General features: G+C 36.7%; 1 protein-coding gene across 5 annotated transcripts in view; it reads right to left on the reverse strand.

The window, feature by feature from the left end:
• The window catches only part of SLC9A9 (solute carrier family 9 member A9), a 213,233-nt gene that overhangs the window by 53,647 nt on the left and 142,585 nt on the right, over positions 1-17,001 (reverse strand). For all 5 annotated transcript variants that reach the window (XM_027811790.2, XM_005443656.4, XM_055724067.1 and 2 more), the window contains 2 exons: positions 9,821-9,869; positions 4,306-4,385 (listed from right to left, as the gene is read on the reverse strand). In XM_027811790.2, coding sequence (XP_027667591.1) covers positions 4,306-4,385; positions 9,821-9,869 — 129 coding nt within the window. The remainder of the gene's footprint in view (positions 1-4,305; positions 4,386-9,820; positions 9,870-17,001) is intronic.

Here is a 17,001-nt window from a genome sequence, read left to right on the forward strand (position 1 = left end):
TTTTTCAGATTGAAAAGAAATCTGTAAAGAAGGAGAGAGCTTTCCTCCTACTCTATTCATAGCAGCATGTATGTGAGCTGCTTGAAAAGCAAACCTCTGTGCAAGTGAGAGCTACGTTGCTAGTTGGTAGCTTGGAGCAGTGTCAAGGATGCAGTAGGTCTGTCATTGTGATATTTGTATTACCCATACTAGCCAGCTAACAACAATCATTGTATCTCTTTCTCCTTCTCACCCTTGTATATGCCATCATATATACAGCATTAGTGCTCTGGTCATGTTGTTTAATCTTGGAGGACCACATCACATGCAATCTCATCCTCACCCCATTGCCAGAAAAAAACCCCATGTTAGTTTTGGCTGCAGATGGGCCCAAGGTCTGTCTTGCAATTTAATACATACCTAAATAGTCAAAGAAACTTACTGTGCATTTGAAGTCTTTGTCCCTCTTCCTTCCCTTCTTTCTTCTATGGTAATCTTGCACACATTTTCCTGTTGCGCAGTAACTACTCTTTTTTTCTCAGTGCAAGTTTCAGTGTGTACTATTGAAGTACGTATCCTGCAGTATCATGTAGGCTTCTCTTTATGAAGGTGGTGAGCATTTATGGATGGAAACATCTTAGCACTTACATTATGCTCTCTTTTTTTCATCTTCAGTTATTTTTGCACTTTTGTGTGAGTGCAGCAATCCCAAATCCCTCATTCTCCTTTCGTTATAGAGCATGAGAAGCCAGGAGAACAGTGTAGTCATCTTTCTGACTAATGCTACAGAGCAGCCAGTAAGAGCAAAAATGCCCCACATGAGGAAGCAAAACTATATGAATACAGAGAAAGAAGCGTTAGTGGACAAAAAGCTTTGTGTAAGATCATATTAAACCAGAAAAAAACTGCAGGAGTTTAGTCTAAAGTAGCTGGAAAAACTGGTGAAGATTGTTTGCAAGACACTTATTGATTTTACCTTCATTTTTAGTGGTAGATTGTAACTGGGATTACTGGCCTGTGTAGAGGAGGAATTCTAACTCTGGTCAGGTGCACAGTGTCTTGGGACTAAGCAGGCAAAAACCAGTGATATTTGCTGGAGTAAGAAAGTAAAGATATTTGGGACTGAGAAGTGTTAGAAGCAAATTGCTACTACCTGGGAGCAAAGTTACAATTTTATTGTGGGATGCTCTGGAATGGGACAACTTTGCTCACCGTTTGTTTGAGCTCTGCCTTTATATACACAGGATGAAATGTCCACGTACTTATTTGTTAGCTAAACTGGGCTATATCTGTCTTGAAAAAAGTCACGCAATATAAAGCCATGTACATAGTACTGGATTATAGATCTTGGGTTTTTTTTCCTTGATAAGTTCTTGAAATACCTTTGTTTATTCTCTTACTTTTCCACTAGCCTTAAGTAGAATATTACAGCTTCAAACGGTAATGCATTGTAAGCTGTAAAAACAAAGTAGCTGGAAAAAATTCACTGGAATTTACCCGCTGTCAGATACCAAGTATCTTATATTGCATTTTCCTTATTTAAATTATTGAGATGAAAATCCAAGAGGATACCTTTAAGTACTGAAACGATCTGTTCTTTGGTTTTTTTATTCTAAAATTAATATTTCTTAGTCTAGATTTTAGAGAATGATATGTTTTTCTTAGGTGTCAATACCTGATTCAAAGACTTTTGCTTAAAAAACCCAGCCCTTTTTGAACCTAGCTGGCTCCAGATTAGGCTGCTACTGTTTCTGTCAGAATAAAAATACAATTTGATTCCCAAACGGGATTTCAGGTTTTTTTGTATAGTTCTACCCTAGTGTGGCACATTGCCATTGCCTAAGACTACTGAACTAAGTGGATATCATTCACAGGGACAGCAAGGATCAGCACAACTTTTTGATTTCCTCATTGGTATTTCCTCCCTCTTGCTTTTCCCTTGTGACATAAATAGGCGTAAGAGATGTTGTTGCCAGAAGAGTGGGTAGGTTTGTGTTAATGCCTAAGAACAAATGTCAATCTAGAAATGTCAGTCTTGTATGCTTTCGAAGTATATAACCAGATTATTATTTTGCTCTATCTTTTCTTTGAAAACTTTATCATAATCTTCTATGCAATCTTGTATTGGGCATAAATACTGTGCTACATGACAATTTCTTGCTCCAAATTTAGCAGCACAGCTTTGTAACGTTATGCAGGAATAAAGCAAAAGAGAGTTTGGGTGGATAATTTCTCTCTCCCTGAAAAGAATGTCTTTCAGAAATAGACATACCAAAGAAATGCTCAGAGCTGTGAGTCACAGCATTACTGGGTTGAACCATTATTCTATGCAGGTGTCTGGGCATACATTTTTAAGATTAGTAAAATGTGGAAGTATTATTTTTAATAAAAATATATTTTTAGGATAATGGCAGGGCTGTAATCTCTGAAAATCTGAATTCTAAAGAAAGATTGACTTGACTGGAAGATATGAATATGTTTGTTATTTTTAAGAATACTTTTTTAGAAAACACTGAAAATATTTTCTTGAAATGCAAAAGACAGAAACCAGGCTTTCTAGGATTAAAGCATCAGACACCCATATTCAAGATCACTACTAAACAGATAACCTCCAAGAAATAGTGCTTCTGGTGCCTTCTACAGTTCTTTCTTTTGCACGTACTGTTGTCTTTTTCATATTGATTTCTCTTTCTCTTCTGTCTCTGTCCCTTGTTTTCTAGCTCTATCCTAGTTGCTGTTTTCATGTCGTCTTTTTTTTTTTAACTCATGTCTTTGTCCTGTTCTTGCCTACCAAGATTTTGTGCTTTCTTTTTTTTTTTTTTTTCCCCCCCTCTTTGGAGCAATTCCCACCCCCCTACCCCTCCATTCATATTTTCTTTCCTATAAGAAGAAATTTTTAGTTTCTAAGATATAGCACAACCACCATAGGCTATTCCTTCTGAAAAGGAAGTGGGGCTGGGTGGAAGTTTAAGCCAGTTATGCTGGTACTCGGCATTAATATTTAAACATATTTTCCCCCTTTTATATAGCATTCACCTACTATTTCCAATTATTCTGGGAAAATTATCTTAGGGAAACATTTTAATGCTAAGTGCTTTTTGGCATTTAAAACTGCTCTGGTAGATTAATTTAGGGCAATACATTCATTTTTAACAAAAAAATGGTTTTTTCATCAAAAGTCTCTTTGAAGGATAACTTCACTTGAACTCCCTAAGGAAGCTGTATTCCCAAAGAGTTATATTTTATCAGGTGAAATATTTCATCCTAGCTTGCTACAGCTGGCATCAAAAAAACATACATGTAGCCTAAACATTAATCTCTGCTCAGTAGTGCAGGGTAGTGGACCAGTAGATGTGCTGTTGAATAATGGAGATGGCCAGTAGAGCTGTCCCTGTTCAGCTCCTGTGCCAGCACGCATGGAAGTCAGACAGGCTTCTCTTGTATGCATCGTGCATCTCTGGTAAAGGCTTAAGGCATGATTGTTATTGTGGGATCTCGCTGATAGCTATGCAAAGGCTTTTCAAAGTCAGTCTAAAATGATAATAAATTAGGATGGTAGCTTTTACTGTCTTTGCACAGGCACTACTGACAACACATCTGTCTGTTTGTTCTGCCTTGGCTTTGGGAGGATGTTCTTTTTAAGAATATTTTAAAAAAATAACTTGAAATATTTTCGTGAAATGCAAGAGACATGGAAACCAGACTTTCTAGAATAAAGCATCAGACACCCATATTCAAGATCTCTTCCATATGTGCCTCAGTAGGAATGTGAATAGAAGCACAAAGGCTGGGGAATCTGGGGAATAGGAAGTTCGAGCTCCAGGGAAGTCCTGGGAACTATATCTCCACAGTGGGTGCATCTTTCTCTGTTTCTAAGAGGTGTGGGTAAACCAGGGTTGTCTTATCTTTACTTTTGCTTGGGTAGTTACTGCTTTCTGAATATGTGGGCAGGCAGCAGCCACTGGGCTGCCTCAGTCTCAAACCTCCTGGTTTCCCAAATGCAGAATTTACATGTTACCTGATTAATAAGTGGATAAGTTCTATTCTGGAATTTAAAAAGGTTAAAATTGAAATCTATTGTCTATATACTCTTGTAGAGCACAGCTTAGCTTGTTCTTACTCAATCAGAATGTACTACCACTGCACTGCCCAGCTTCTCTAGACATTCTGTTTCTTTGAACTTTAAATTCTAATCCTTACTCAAACATGTTTAAAATAAATTACACTTTTGTTTTGTAAAGTAAAATAATTTTTGAATTCTTAAGTATTTTCAAGGTGCCAGTTGTAATGCAACCATCGTCTATGGCTTATAACAGAAAAGGATACTTGTGGTCAAAGCCATACCATATTCTGACCAGCCATGCACTCTCAGCTTTGGTAGTATTTTTGTCCAAGTTAGATGCACTCTGCAAAATAAATGAATGAAATGAAAAGCATTTTTATAACATAAATAAAACATGGAGTTCTGATATTAAAAATACATGTCAGACTGAATTACAATTAACTGCACTTTTTAATTTAAAAAGCTTCTTTGGTGCACAAATGTCATCTCTGTGAATCAGTTCAGGAGTAAATTGGCTCTTATAGCACATTTCTCATTGCTCTGTACTCATTGGAAGAGTGCAGCATTGACTTTTATTAATGATTCCAATTTTATTAAGCAGCTGAGAAGCATTTTATTCTGAGATCAATAAAGCGGTATTTCGATTTAATTGCCATTGCGGGATTTCTTCAGTTTACTCCTACAAGATCAAATGCTATTTGTGTATGTCTAACAGAATGTCGCTCCCAAAGGGATTGTGATATTCTAAAATTATGACACTGCTTTTCTTTCTGTGGTTCTTTCCGAGGGGAGAGGAACACAACTTGTGTGAACAAGACTCAAAATATGCTGCTTTTCATTCTGCCAGACAGTTCTGAGGTGTGCTGCACAGGTAGATAGGTGGACTGTCCTTTTACTCAGGGTCATAATTTGGAATTGTACAGGTGACTGTTTCTAATGTATTAAGGCAGCTAGTTTGGTCATACTTTAGGCATCACATCAGTACTAGCAGAAGAATTAGTGGCAGGATGGAATTAGGGATGGGATTGCTAGTTCTCCAAGGTTACTTCATTATTGTTTGTGTTTTGTTGCAAGTTAGATTATTTTTTAATGGGAATATTTTTCTTCATGCAATTTTAAACAAATTTAATTATTACAAATGTAATCTCTTATTATATATTAACATACAAGTAAATAGGCTGATGATAATAATGTCAATGGTCTGATCCTCAAAACTGTAAGGTCTAGTTCCAAGCCAACCTGTACGTGGGAACTTTTACATTGATTTCACTGAGTTTTGAATAAGGTTATATGGAGACAGAAACGATATTGTAGCTGTTACAATTTTGCTAATGTCAAAGGTGGTCACAGTGAACTTACAAATGCACCAAAGAGACCAAATATTGTTCTTGGGATCTGTTTCCCTGTAACGGAATTGAGTACTTTAGTAACTCCCTCTAGTAACTGGGGAGGCTGGAGTTGAGGAAGATGGCACTAATCTCTGAGCAGCAGAACACTCTTGTAAGCCCTGAATATCTAATAGTGCCTTTTGGCAAAATAGATACAGACTGGGAAAAGGGTTGAAACATTTAAGCAGTAAGCATGATGGCAGGTAAGGTCTGTGTTAGGTCAGCACAAAAAGAACACTGAAAAAAAGAGTGTGAAGGACTAGGGTGGACAGGGATAGAGCTGAGAAAGAGAAGGACAGGCATGGAAATTGTGGAGTGAAATGCAGCAAGCAGCCAATGAGTGCAATGCAGAGGAAGGCTAGTCAAAAGCACAGAGAGCTCTGTAAATGGCCTGTGTCTTTCATTTGACTACTGATGTTTCAACAAGTCATAGTGTTGTTAGTTAACTCCTCTTTCCAAAAGATTCCTCATATTGGAACATGAATTTTTCCTGTACAAAGTAGTGGACAAAGTCTGCATGAGAGTATAATCCTGCTGGTCCTGATCTGGACCTGCTTTTATTTCTTGCATTAATGTTTGTTGCTGCCTTGCTCCGCACCTGCTCTGGTGGCATGTAACTTCTGGCTTGTTTGAGTTCTGCGAGTTTGACATGTTTTGCCTTCTTCCTTTTGTATATGAAATCTGTGTCTCGTTAGGTGCTTTTGCATTAATGGGAATCTGGGTAGTTATCTGTAGGGCAGCTCCTGCGTAAACAGTACAGTCAAGGGACAGCAGGAGATGCAGGTGTGAATGGTTTTGGGCTATAGCAGATCCTTGGATCCTATGATCTTAAACCCTATCTTTTTACTTTCCCTACAGTTCAGAGAGGTAGAAGTAGGGGGAGGCATTCCACTGCCTCTTCCGGACAACAATTTTCTCTCTGGGAAGTGAGAATGTCAGTGTTTCTCACGTTTGTCTTGGGAATTACCCATATGGAGATTATTCTCATTAGTACTTCCAATAAATTCACCAACCAACTGGCAGATGTAACTGATGGGGAAAGTATAAATAATTTCCTCATTATACTAATAAAGACATAGGGATGGTTAAATAAACTATGAACGTTAGTTTGACAGAGATGATATTGATAGGTGTTTTGCATGCTATTTAGTTTTCTCCTGAGATCAATACTAAATCTACAATATTTTCCCCAAATGCTTGTAGAGAATATATTCTTACAGTCTTGGTAGAGATTAACCTAGCAGAATTTCTGAGATACATAAATCATCTGAAGAAAATATGTTATTGACTTCTTTTTTTTTTTTTTTTTAATGAGAAATTAGTTAAAAAGCCCACTGCCGTAAAAGGTTTTGCCTTTAACAGATCAACTTTGTAGCTCTGTTCCGTGGTTATTTATCCTGCATTCTGTTTATCAGAGTTAGTTTTTGATATTTATACATGAATGTATGTGATATGCAACAAACTGTTTTTGCTTGTTTTTATATATTTTCTATGAAATAATATATTAACTGTAGTATGCATTTATGCAATTAAATTTTGAAAATGGAGTTATGACAGTCCAGTAAATAAATGGATATGAATATTGGGCCATTATTTCTTCTGTTTATGTTTATATTGTGATATTGATATGATGATAAACATATTTAAGGAAAGACAAAGCAGAACTGACACAAAAACTGGGATGCTTTTGATGGATGAGGTCACAGTATAGTGAAGTCCAGATGTTAGTTATACATTAAAAGGCTCTACGTTTTTGCTAGGGAAGGAGCCCTGGATTCCAGGTCTTACAACTTCAGCTGGAATTTTCTTCTAGCTGGTTGCCAAAATTACTGGTTGAGCCAGTCCAGAATAGAGCATAATCAGAAGTCCAGAAACAACTGTGTACATGGAAGTCTTGACTAAATATAATTCCTTGAAAGAAGAGAAAATTTAATTTGTGGAAGGGAAAGGAAGGAAAGAAGGGAGATCAAGATGAAGTATGAAAGGAAAAGGGTTATGCAGACATGTAACTGCTATCCCTCTGACACAGTACTCATGAGGTAGAAGGTGTTTTAAGGCTTTTTCTGCCCCCCAAAAATCCAGGACAGGTTACAGATATGGATTGAGAGGCTCCCACAGCAAGGTACCCTACGTCCTGGTAGTTCGAGTGGTTGCAGAGGAGATAAATTCCAGCCTCTGCAGCAGACCTTGTGGCTTCCATTCTCTGGCTGAGAAGGGAGGAGTCTAGCAGTTTATTTTCTGCTAATTTTACTGTCCTTTAAACATCCTATTCCTGACAAAATATTCAGGTTTTATTTCTGGTACAGTGTCCCTGAAGGTCCAATTAACAGCACTGAGATTTGACATGTGGTTTAAAGTTCAGCTGGGAGAGAGCTTGAACTGGGAGAGGGAGATGCTGGCACTTGATATGCTATTTGTTCAGGGATATGTGCAAGAAAAACAACTGTTTTGGCTGTGAAGACACACTAACATAGGAATAAAATGTAAACTAAACAAACCCATCACATTTAGAAATAAAAGAAATAAAGGGAAAGAAAAGAGACAACAAAGGGAAAGAGGAGGCATTAGGCAGATGAAAGAGGAAATGAAAAGAAATAACCTGGCATAAATTGAATAACTGCCATAGGTACTAAGTTAAAACCAAGAGAGCTACAGAGAATGCGGAAAAGGTTTGAATTAGTAAAAGACTGAGTTGTCAAATACAGAAAAATTAGACAGATGAAAATACAATACCACAGCAGGGGTGGTGGTGGTGGGGTGGGGAGAAGGAGAAGAATAATCTGAGCAGCAAACCTATCTTCTAATGTAAAATTCTACTACTATAAGTAGTGCCAATTTGGGACACAATAGAGCATGGAAAGTGTTATATTTGTTTACGCCTTCTGTGTTGTATTGCTGAGTTTTGCCAAACGAGATAGGTGTTAATTCACAGGGCACAGCTGGGACACTGGATATATTATTGCTATTCATAAACATGATTATTTTTGTTTTTAATCAAAGGAGAAAATTAGATGCCTATTAACTTCTGAAGAAATTGGGTTTTCACAAAACATACATATAGTCAATTTTATACTGTATTCAGCCTTCTCTGATCTTTGATGTTTCATGAATACTGCAAAGTAAAAAATTTCTGAAATGATATATCTTTAAAATCCAATCAAGAATAGATTAAGATTAAGGTTCTGTGTCCAGGCCTTGGTCAGAGGCACTGCAGGAATTCCTACCAAGATGCTTAGGAGAGTGGTATTAGTGATTAGTCCCCTCAGACTCACAATAAATCAGTATCTTGGCCTGATGCAATAGGGTGTTATGCTAGGCCTGTTAATAGTGACTGTTAATAGTGACTGAAGATATGATCAGTTATGAATAATATTTTTTCCTTTTTTCCAAATAAACATTAGGACAGTTAGACACCTGAATTCCATTCAGTTTCAGTGAAAATGGAGACCCTAAATGCCTTGATATGTCCAAATGTGTAAAAGCTAAGAATACTCAGTATGTAAGATATATTAAATTTCTGCCTAATGTATTTTCAAGTGAATAGAGTATCTTATTCATGTCTTCCCTTAACTTATTTTTTATATTTATATTGCTGCTGGGTGATTTCAATTTCAGTTCCAGTTGTGCAGTCTGAGAGGATGCATGGGATGGTATTATTATTAAATAGGAACACACTTAGTATTAGGCACTTTTTGCTTTGGCAACTTGTCAGCTGTAGTGTTGCTTCTCCCTAGTTGTACTGCTCTTACCACACTGAAGCAGATGTTATATCTCTGTATTGACTTTCTGTAGATTTCTACTGTTGCAGGCAGTGCTGTATTTGAAACTGCCATACATGTATGACAAAAGAGGGAAGGTGGCAGATGAACAGCTGCAGCTTGTTAAATAGCCGCCTTTAAAGTTTTCAAGTTCACAATGTACTTAGGTTTTCATGTGAAAAATAACTAAAAAATATTTGCAGAAACCTGACTTACTAGAATTGAACACAACACATTCTCCTTTTGTATTCCAGGGCATTAAACATTGTTCTGAGTTGTCTCATTTCCATAAATGCAGCATTTGGAAGGTGATAAATTTTTGGATTTATGAAGGCAATACTCCTATTCATTTGTTTATTAGACTTTTCAGGATATTTTTGCACTTACAATTTTCTTCAAAACTCAATAATATTTTTAGTTACAAAATTTTCATGAGTGCATACATATTGGAAACAAAAAATCTTATCTTTGTACCTTATACAATAAAGATCCTTTGCAGCACCTTCTTATTTTCAACCTGCCAGCCTGCCTGTTATAAGCATTTTCAGCTATAACACTATTTTTGATAAACATGATCTGCCAATAATTGAACGTTTTTTAATTCAGCATGTATGTCTAAAATCCTGACATACCTGGCTTGCAGCTTCTACTTTCAGATCTTCATCTGGATCTACACCAACTCTGAAAAAAAAAAAGGAAACAAAAAAGGCAAAAAGCAAAGACATATGGTAACGAACTGGTACATATTAGAGAGCTCTGAGGGTAGAAGTGTTTCCCTTGTGCCACTCTTTCCTGCTAGGTGAGAGGAAAGCAAATTTGCTGGGAAGCAAATCAGAGGGGAGAGGAGATTGCAGTGGGTGATATGCAAGATGATGCAAACCTGGGGGGTCATTTTACTAATATGGACAGGAAGAAAATAAAATTGGTTGTTAAAAGTGGTGGAAGAATTGATGTATTTTGAATATGGCTGATAGAAATGAGGAGATATGCAACTGATAAATGTTATGAGTTGAATGACTGAGGCTTGTGCTGATGTTCACACCAAGAAAGGAAGGAGAACAGTAAAGGATGATGAATAATGAGCCTTCTTATCACTGGAATCTGAAGCCCACAGCTAGGGGACCAATAGCACCTGAATGCTTCACAAGCCTCTGCTATAGCATCATGCCTACCAAGCTAATACAGAATTTAACGATGCAAAGAAAATGTACTTTTTCACTAGATATTCATTTAAGGCCACTTTACTGTTCTTCTGGCAGTCTTCCATGAGTATATTTTTGCTTTTGGTAAGAAAGCATCAAAACAGATTTCAGATTCATATTTAATATTAATAGTTACATACCTCAGCATTCTTTCCTGTAAAATATTATCCATACACTGTTATTCAGTCAGATACAGTGACAGGAACTGTATGCAGAGTGGATGTTTTTTATATGTAAATACTGAATGGAAGAGAAAATGTTTGTTTCTATCATAGCTCTTAAGCTTCAACAAATCTGAGTCCTTCAGGCATAAATATTTCTGCCTTTTTATTAAAAATAATGATCCTAGTGCTGACTCAACAAGGAGACAGAATGAATAGCTGTTTCTTTTCCTCTTTGTCCTGTTCTTAAAATTGCTAGAAAAATCTTCTGATGGTGCTAACATATTCATTAGTTTGGAGTAAAGCAAGTTAGGTATTTTCAATTTCATTAAAATGGAAACATTTACTGGGAAAAGAAAAAGAAACATTACACAGAGGTTTAACCGCGTATCTGACATTGGATTTGCTATTGACATGTATGTAATGGTGGTGTCTGGGGCCTTATCTATGCTCAGCATTGTAAAACTAAGCGGTGTGAGACAGCCCTGTAGTGCAGTGTGCAGTGTAAGTACAGTAGGATATGAAGGCTGAAACAATGGCACAAATGTAGGTGTGATGGTCCCAAACTCATAAAATGGGACAGAATCAGAAAAAGAATCCCAGTCTCCTCAATGTAATTACATGCCCTGTTTATTAGACTATGCTTGTTAGCTAACTCTGTACACTAACACCACTACTTGGCCAATACAGAAAAATACCAGCAGTACAATAGTTAAGGGTCTGCACAGTTTTGGAAATAAAAAAAATAAATACAAATAATTTATGCATGATAGGTGCAGCTGAAAGGCAAAGATACATCACAGACTTCCCCCCACACTCTTCTCCTTAATGAGCTTGACTTGACCTCAAAGAATTAGTCTCCTGGGACAGAAGTAATTTAGCCTTCATGTAGTTCTGAACTGGGGTTGAGAAACTGCCAGTTCTGACTGATTGTGTGTGTTGGAGTTGTGATGTGCTTATTACAGAATAAGCTAAGACAACAGAAAATGTTTCACCCGGAACTAAAAGGACTGCAATGGTACATGTGAACAAGGGTAGGCAATGGGGCCAAGAGGAACCTGAGTTTCTGCTTGTGATATTTCAGTAACAGTGATATAACTATGAACTAATCACACTGACAACAGCAATCCACCAGCATAGAAAAAAAATCTGGATTTACAGAGTTTTGCAGAATTCATGGTATGCTTAAGCTTCTCTGCATGTATAATTTCAAATCCGTATATTTAAAGATAGCTACCTGTTTTGCCTTGTTTATTCTGTACACAATAGTATATAGCATATATGAAGATACAGAAAATCTTAACAGGAGTACTATTACATTTACAGCCAGAAAAAACCAGCAGTAAATCTCTAATGAAATCACGCTTCTGTTTTAGATTTTTCATACAAGAAAAAGAAAATAAGGCTTCTATGCCACATGGATGCCACATAACTGCATCTGATGCTTTCCTTTGGTCTGGTCTCTGCTCTTGTTTAAAACACTGGGTCAGATGCCATTGCTGTTTTTCTCATGCAGTATTATTTCGCTACTACAAATTAGTGTGGATAGCACAATCTTGCCTATCGATTTAAAGTCCATTGGGAAAAATACCAGATCAATCTTTGCATTCTATGGGAAAATTTTTTTAATGCATTAAAATAGCAATACATTTTTGTAATAATTTGAACATTAGCAATTTTATTAAGTATGCATTAAGCAGACTCAGTTCAGTCAGTCCTGAAATTGAGGCTAATAATTTCATATCCAAACATAGGCTTGGGAGCCTAACATCAGGCACCTAGCATTGAAAATCAGAGTCTTCTATAATTAACTCTAATATACTTGACATGAACTAGAATGCTATTTTTAAATTGCAAATGTTGAAAAAACAAAGTATTACAAATTATATGAGGCAGTCAAGACAACTGAAATAAAGCACAGTTATGCACTTCGTTTCCCTCCTTGACTTCCTCAAATGACCTGCTAGATCTAATGCTATTGCCACTAGAATTTGCAAACTTGAAATTTGTATAAATTACTTGAAGGCTTCTAAGAAATACTCTTGTTAATATTTGTATAAACTTTTTCCCCTTCTTAACCTTCTCAGCTTTCAATTTCTGTGAGTAAATGTAATGGATGGTCAGAAAAGTATTTTCTTAGTAAGTTTTTTCTCCTTTCTTGCTGTCAACTTTTGTCTCTTTTCTTCCACTACCTTGTTTTACTTCTTGCAGTCTCCTGTCCTTCCATCCTGCTTTCCTGGTTGCTTTCCATTCCTTGTTTGTTTCTTCTTGGCTCCTCTAAATATTGTATGCTTTTATTTCTGCCTTTCTATTTGTGCATCTCTTTATTCTATACATTAAACACGTAGGATGACTTCTCTTCCATAAAAGCAAAGGCAGTGATTTTTAATCAGATCTATATTGCAGTGGAGTTTATCTACTCTATGTATTTAGATAGGTTTTAGTAACGTCTTAGATTAAAATTCCCTAGATACGAAGGAATTAAAAATCCTGAAAGCTGCTCTATGATGTTCTTTCTTTTTTTTGGATTTTTTTTTGGGGTGGTGATAGGTGATGTTTGGTTTTTTTGGTTTTTTTTAATAATGGCTGGATCAAAACCTGGCTTCAGAGATTGTTCAAAGTTGCTGTATTCAAAATCTGGAGGTGAAGCTTGTGACTTCAGCCAGTCTCTAGCAATTAGGCCTAAGTATTGCTAGAAACTGTGCATTAGTCTGCAGAAGTACCCTTTACAGCTGACTGTATTTAAATCCCTGTGTGCTATCAAGTGCATCATTTTTTTTTTTTTTAGCAACAGTCGGAATGCATTTGGTAATAAGAGGAGGAATTTGTCACTGAATACAAAGCAGTTGATAACATCTTTTCTTATGTGGTTTGAAATGAAAATGGATGGAAAGCTAAATCGCAAATTGTCAGGGGAACCGGTAGTAAGAAATACAAAACCTCTCCATAGGAATACAGAGTAGTAAATCACTATTCAGGCATTGCAAACTTTTAATTCCTTCAATTCAAATCACCACAATGAAAACACTGTTGGATAAAATCTCTGCTTTCTACAGTGAAGCTACAGAAAAATCATATAGACTCATGCCTTCATGAGGATCTAGGCATGGAGAGCAGAACTTTTGGTGTCTGTACTTACAAGTGTGATTCTCAGCCCTCCGTTGATTTAAGTGCCAAGAAATCTGTAAATAGAGACATTTCTCTGAAAACTGAATTCTAATTACTGAAATTCTGCTTCTGGGCCTGTATAGGCTTTCTGTATTTGCAGAACCGAGCCTGGCTCGTTGCTTGCAGTCCCATCTAGTCTAGTTTGCACCAATCGTGTACTCATGCTGGTTAGCTGTGCTCCAGATGAGGCAGCCAGGACTGCTTTTATATGAAAACATGTCCTAAGAGAATGTAGTTGATACCTTCCCCTTTTTATTTAATGACTGATGAATTAGAGTGTCCTGCAAAGAACTGCGAAGCCTGGTTTCATCAGTCACCTCAGACTGAGGTGACTGCACACTACCACTCGTGAGTGCCATAAATACTGGCCTGAGAATGATATGGGTAGTGGCACTAACCACTGTTCTGCTGCTATTGTCCTGTTGTACCAAACATCTTTCAACTTCAAGCACTAATGAGGCCACAAGAAACGGTTGTTCATATGTGTATTATTTAGTGCAACTAATGATGTAATGAAGAATACATCAGGTTTAGAAAAGTTTACAAGAGAAATGTCTTCTAATGCGAATAAGTCTTCCCTGCTCTAAGTGTATGATGGAATGTGATATTACAGAGCTGTCAGATAAGGGTCTGAATTAGCCATGCCTTTTCTGCTTCCTTCTCTGGATCAGTGGGGAAACAAAGGCAATTCAAGAGCTGAAAAGTTTGGCTGCTTTTTCTTTTTCTGGCCTCATGCTATAAAATGAGAATAATAATGCTTCCTCCATGCCATTGCTCATCTGTTTGGTGCATTTAGCTTGTAACTGCACATTCTTCATTACATTTGTATAAAATCTAGCTTAGCAGAACTATGATTTTTAGAGCCCTAGGACTGCTCCTGTAAAATAATTAGTGACAATATTAGTTTTTTTGATTGTGAAAGATTTTACTGGAAGAACTCATCTTCTCAGTGCCATTGCCTCAGCCTGCCACTGGCTGTCTCATTGTAACTAAAACAGCCTTTAAGCCTCAGCTTGTATCTCAAAAACTGCACATACCAGGAAAGGTTTTTTTGAGTAAGTGATTTATAGCCCATTTTCAAAGATGGCCATTAAACAGCATTTGCAACAGGAGTCTTGAATATTTTTGCATGAATAAATCTGAAGCTTGTAGCTATCCATCACCAGCGTATTGCATTCAGTACAGAATTATTAACGGTAAAGACTAGAAACATGAGTAAAATCCAAAAAAGTCTGTTTCTTCATCTATAATATATCTTTACAATCGAAATTAAAAAAACTTCAGGATAAATAATGATTGCTCAGGCCATTATTCTTGTCTGTGAAGCAGTAAGTGTGATGTGTATTCCTAACAAACTGACACCTAAAATCAGCCTTTGCTTCTAGATTGCTATATTGCTGCTACATATTATATTGCTGTGGACTGATGCTGTCAAAAACATCTGCTTTTGTTATAGTATGATATTTTGATTGACACAAATCTCATGGAGAATTATGGCATGAGTATAGATATTCAAAGTTCAGTTCAAGCTGATTTTGTTAATAAATGAAAACAGTTTTGTTTAAGGCAGGAATAATCACTTCTGTCTCACAGCAGAAAGAACAAATCAGTTTAATTTCATGCTGAAAAGGGCTAAAATAAATTATCAGGTAAATGATGCTTCCGAAATGGCTATGACAGCAGTTTGTCATGTGGCTAATGGTTTCTATCTTATACACATAACATACTGAAATAGGATGAAAAGTATAATTTTAAACCTGTAGAATCACGAGAATAAGAGATGTGTGCCATAGTTTGACTTTTGAACTTACAATGAACTTGATCTTTAGATACCTGGTATTGATTCTCTATTCTGTTAATCCTGTTTTATCTTGATATTGGGGTGGGGCAGGGCTAAAACAGTTTGGTCACTTTGAAGTAACAAGGTACATCTGTATGGGTGAACAGAATATCGGGCATCTTACAATCATGACAGCATGGCACTCCAGCTCAGGAGTTCTGAGCAGCAGTGATTTACATCCCTATAAAGCTTCTGGCACATGCAGTAGATTATGAATGTCATTATGCTATGTGAATATACTTGTAGTCAGGAATCAGGCCCCTTGCTTAAAAATAAGAACCAAAGTCAACTAAAAGGAGGTCATTTAACTTATGTGGAATTTTTAGAAATGATCATTTGTAGTGGTATCAGAGCATGTGAATAGAATTGGAATAAAATCAGTGTGAAGGTTGGCTGCAAGTTTTGTGTGGTAACAATGTAAGAATTGAGACTTGCTTTCAGATTTAAGGAAAGATCATTACAGCAGATTCTTAGTCTATAATAAGAGGTGTTGTACTGTTCATTGTGACGCTCAGGCTTGTTACACCGAAGATTACCAAATCTACCTGGATGCGAAATGCAAGTTGTGTTGTTTATGCCCACAGACTCAGTAGTTACATGAATTACATTCAGTTCCATGCCAAACTGAAAAAATAGCAGCTACTGCCTCTGCCAAACCTGCCCTGCACACTTACTTTGCCCTAATGGCATACTACTTATAGCTAAGCAGATCTAACTCGCAGCACATTGCTACAAGTCAGTTCAGGACTTTTTCGTATTCAGGCAGTGGGCTACGTGTGATTCCCATTTTAATGCTTGATTCTGAAAAATGTAGGGCAAGGCCATTTTACATTCATGTGTACATGTGTGCAATCTTTAGGGATCCAAACTCACAGTTGCTTCTTGCATCTGATACTAAATGAGTGCATGAGAAATTTGATTTCTCTCCTTTCTCTAGACCTGTTTTCTTGGACTTCACAGGAATTGCCAAATTAAATATCTTCAATGTGTGGCTAATAGACAAACTAGTGAAATCCACAGACCCTTGGCAGCAATGTTAAACATCCACTCAGGACTCAGCTGATCAGCACTAGCTTGCTTCTTTTCGGTACTGATGTTTCTTCTGGGAAACACTCCCTCTTCCCCCTTCATTTTTTGTTTTCCCTTTATTTTAGGTTTTCTTACATATGTTTATAGTCATACGTTGTTCCTGTATCTTTCATTGCACCATGGTATGTAATTCAGCTATCACCTTCTACCTTGCAGTTTATTGCTCTGCTTTGCCAAGTAACGATTCACTTGCATGTTTTATTTTTCTACTCCTGCCTTAGGGAGAAGAAAAGTCTTTCATAAAATGGTATTTTTAGTGGTCCAAACTTAAATTAATAAACCTTTTGTTCTAATGTATATGGAAAACTCCACTACTCTTTCCCCTTTTTTATATTCTTATCTGAAAAACAAGT

The sequence above is a fragment of the Falco cherrug genome, chromosome 11 (genome assembly GCF_023634085.1).
Source record: "Falco cherrug isolate bFalChe1 chromosome 11, bFalChe1.pri, whole genome shotgun sequence".
Lineage (NCBI taxonomy): Eukaryota > Metazoa > Chordata > Aves > Falconiformes > Falconidae > Falco > Falco cherrug.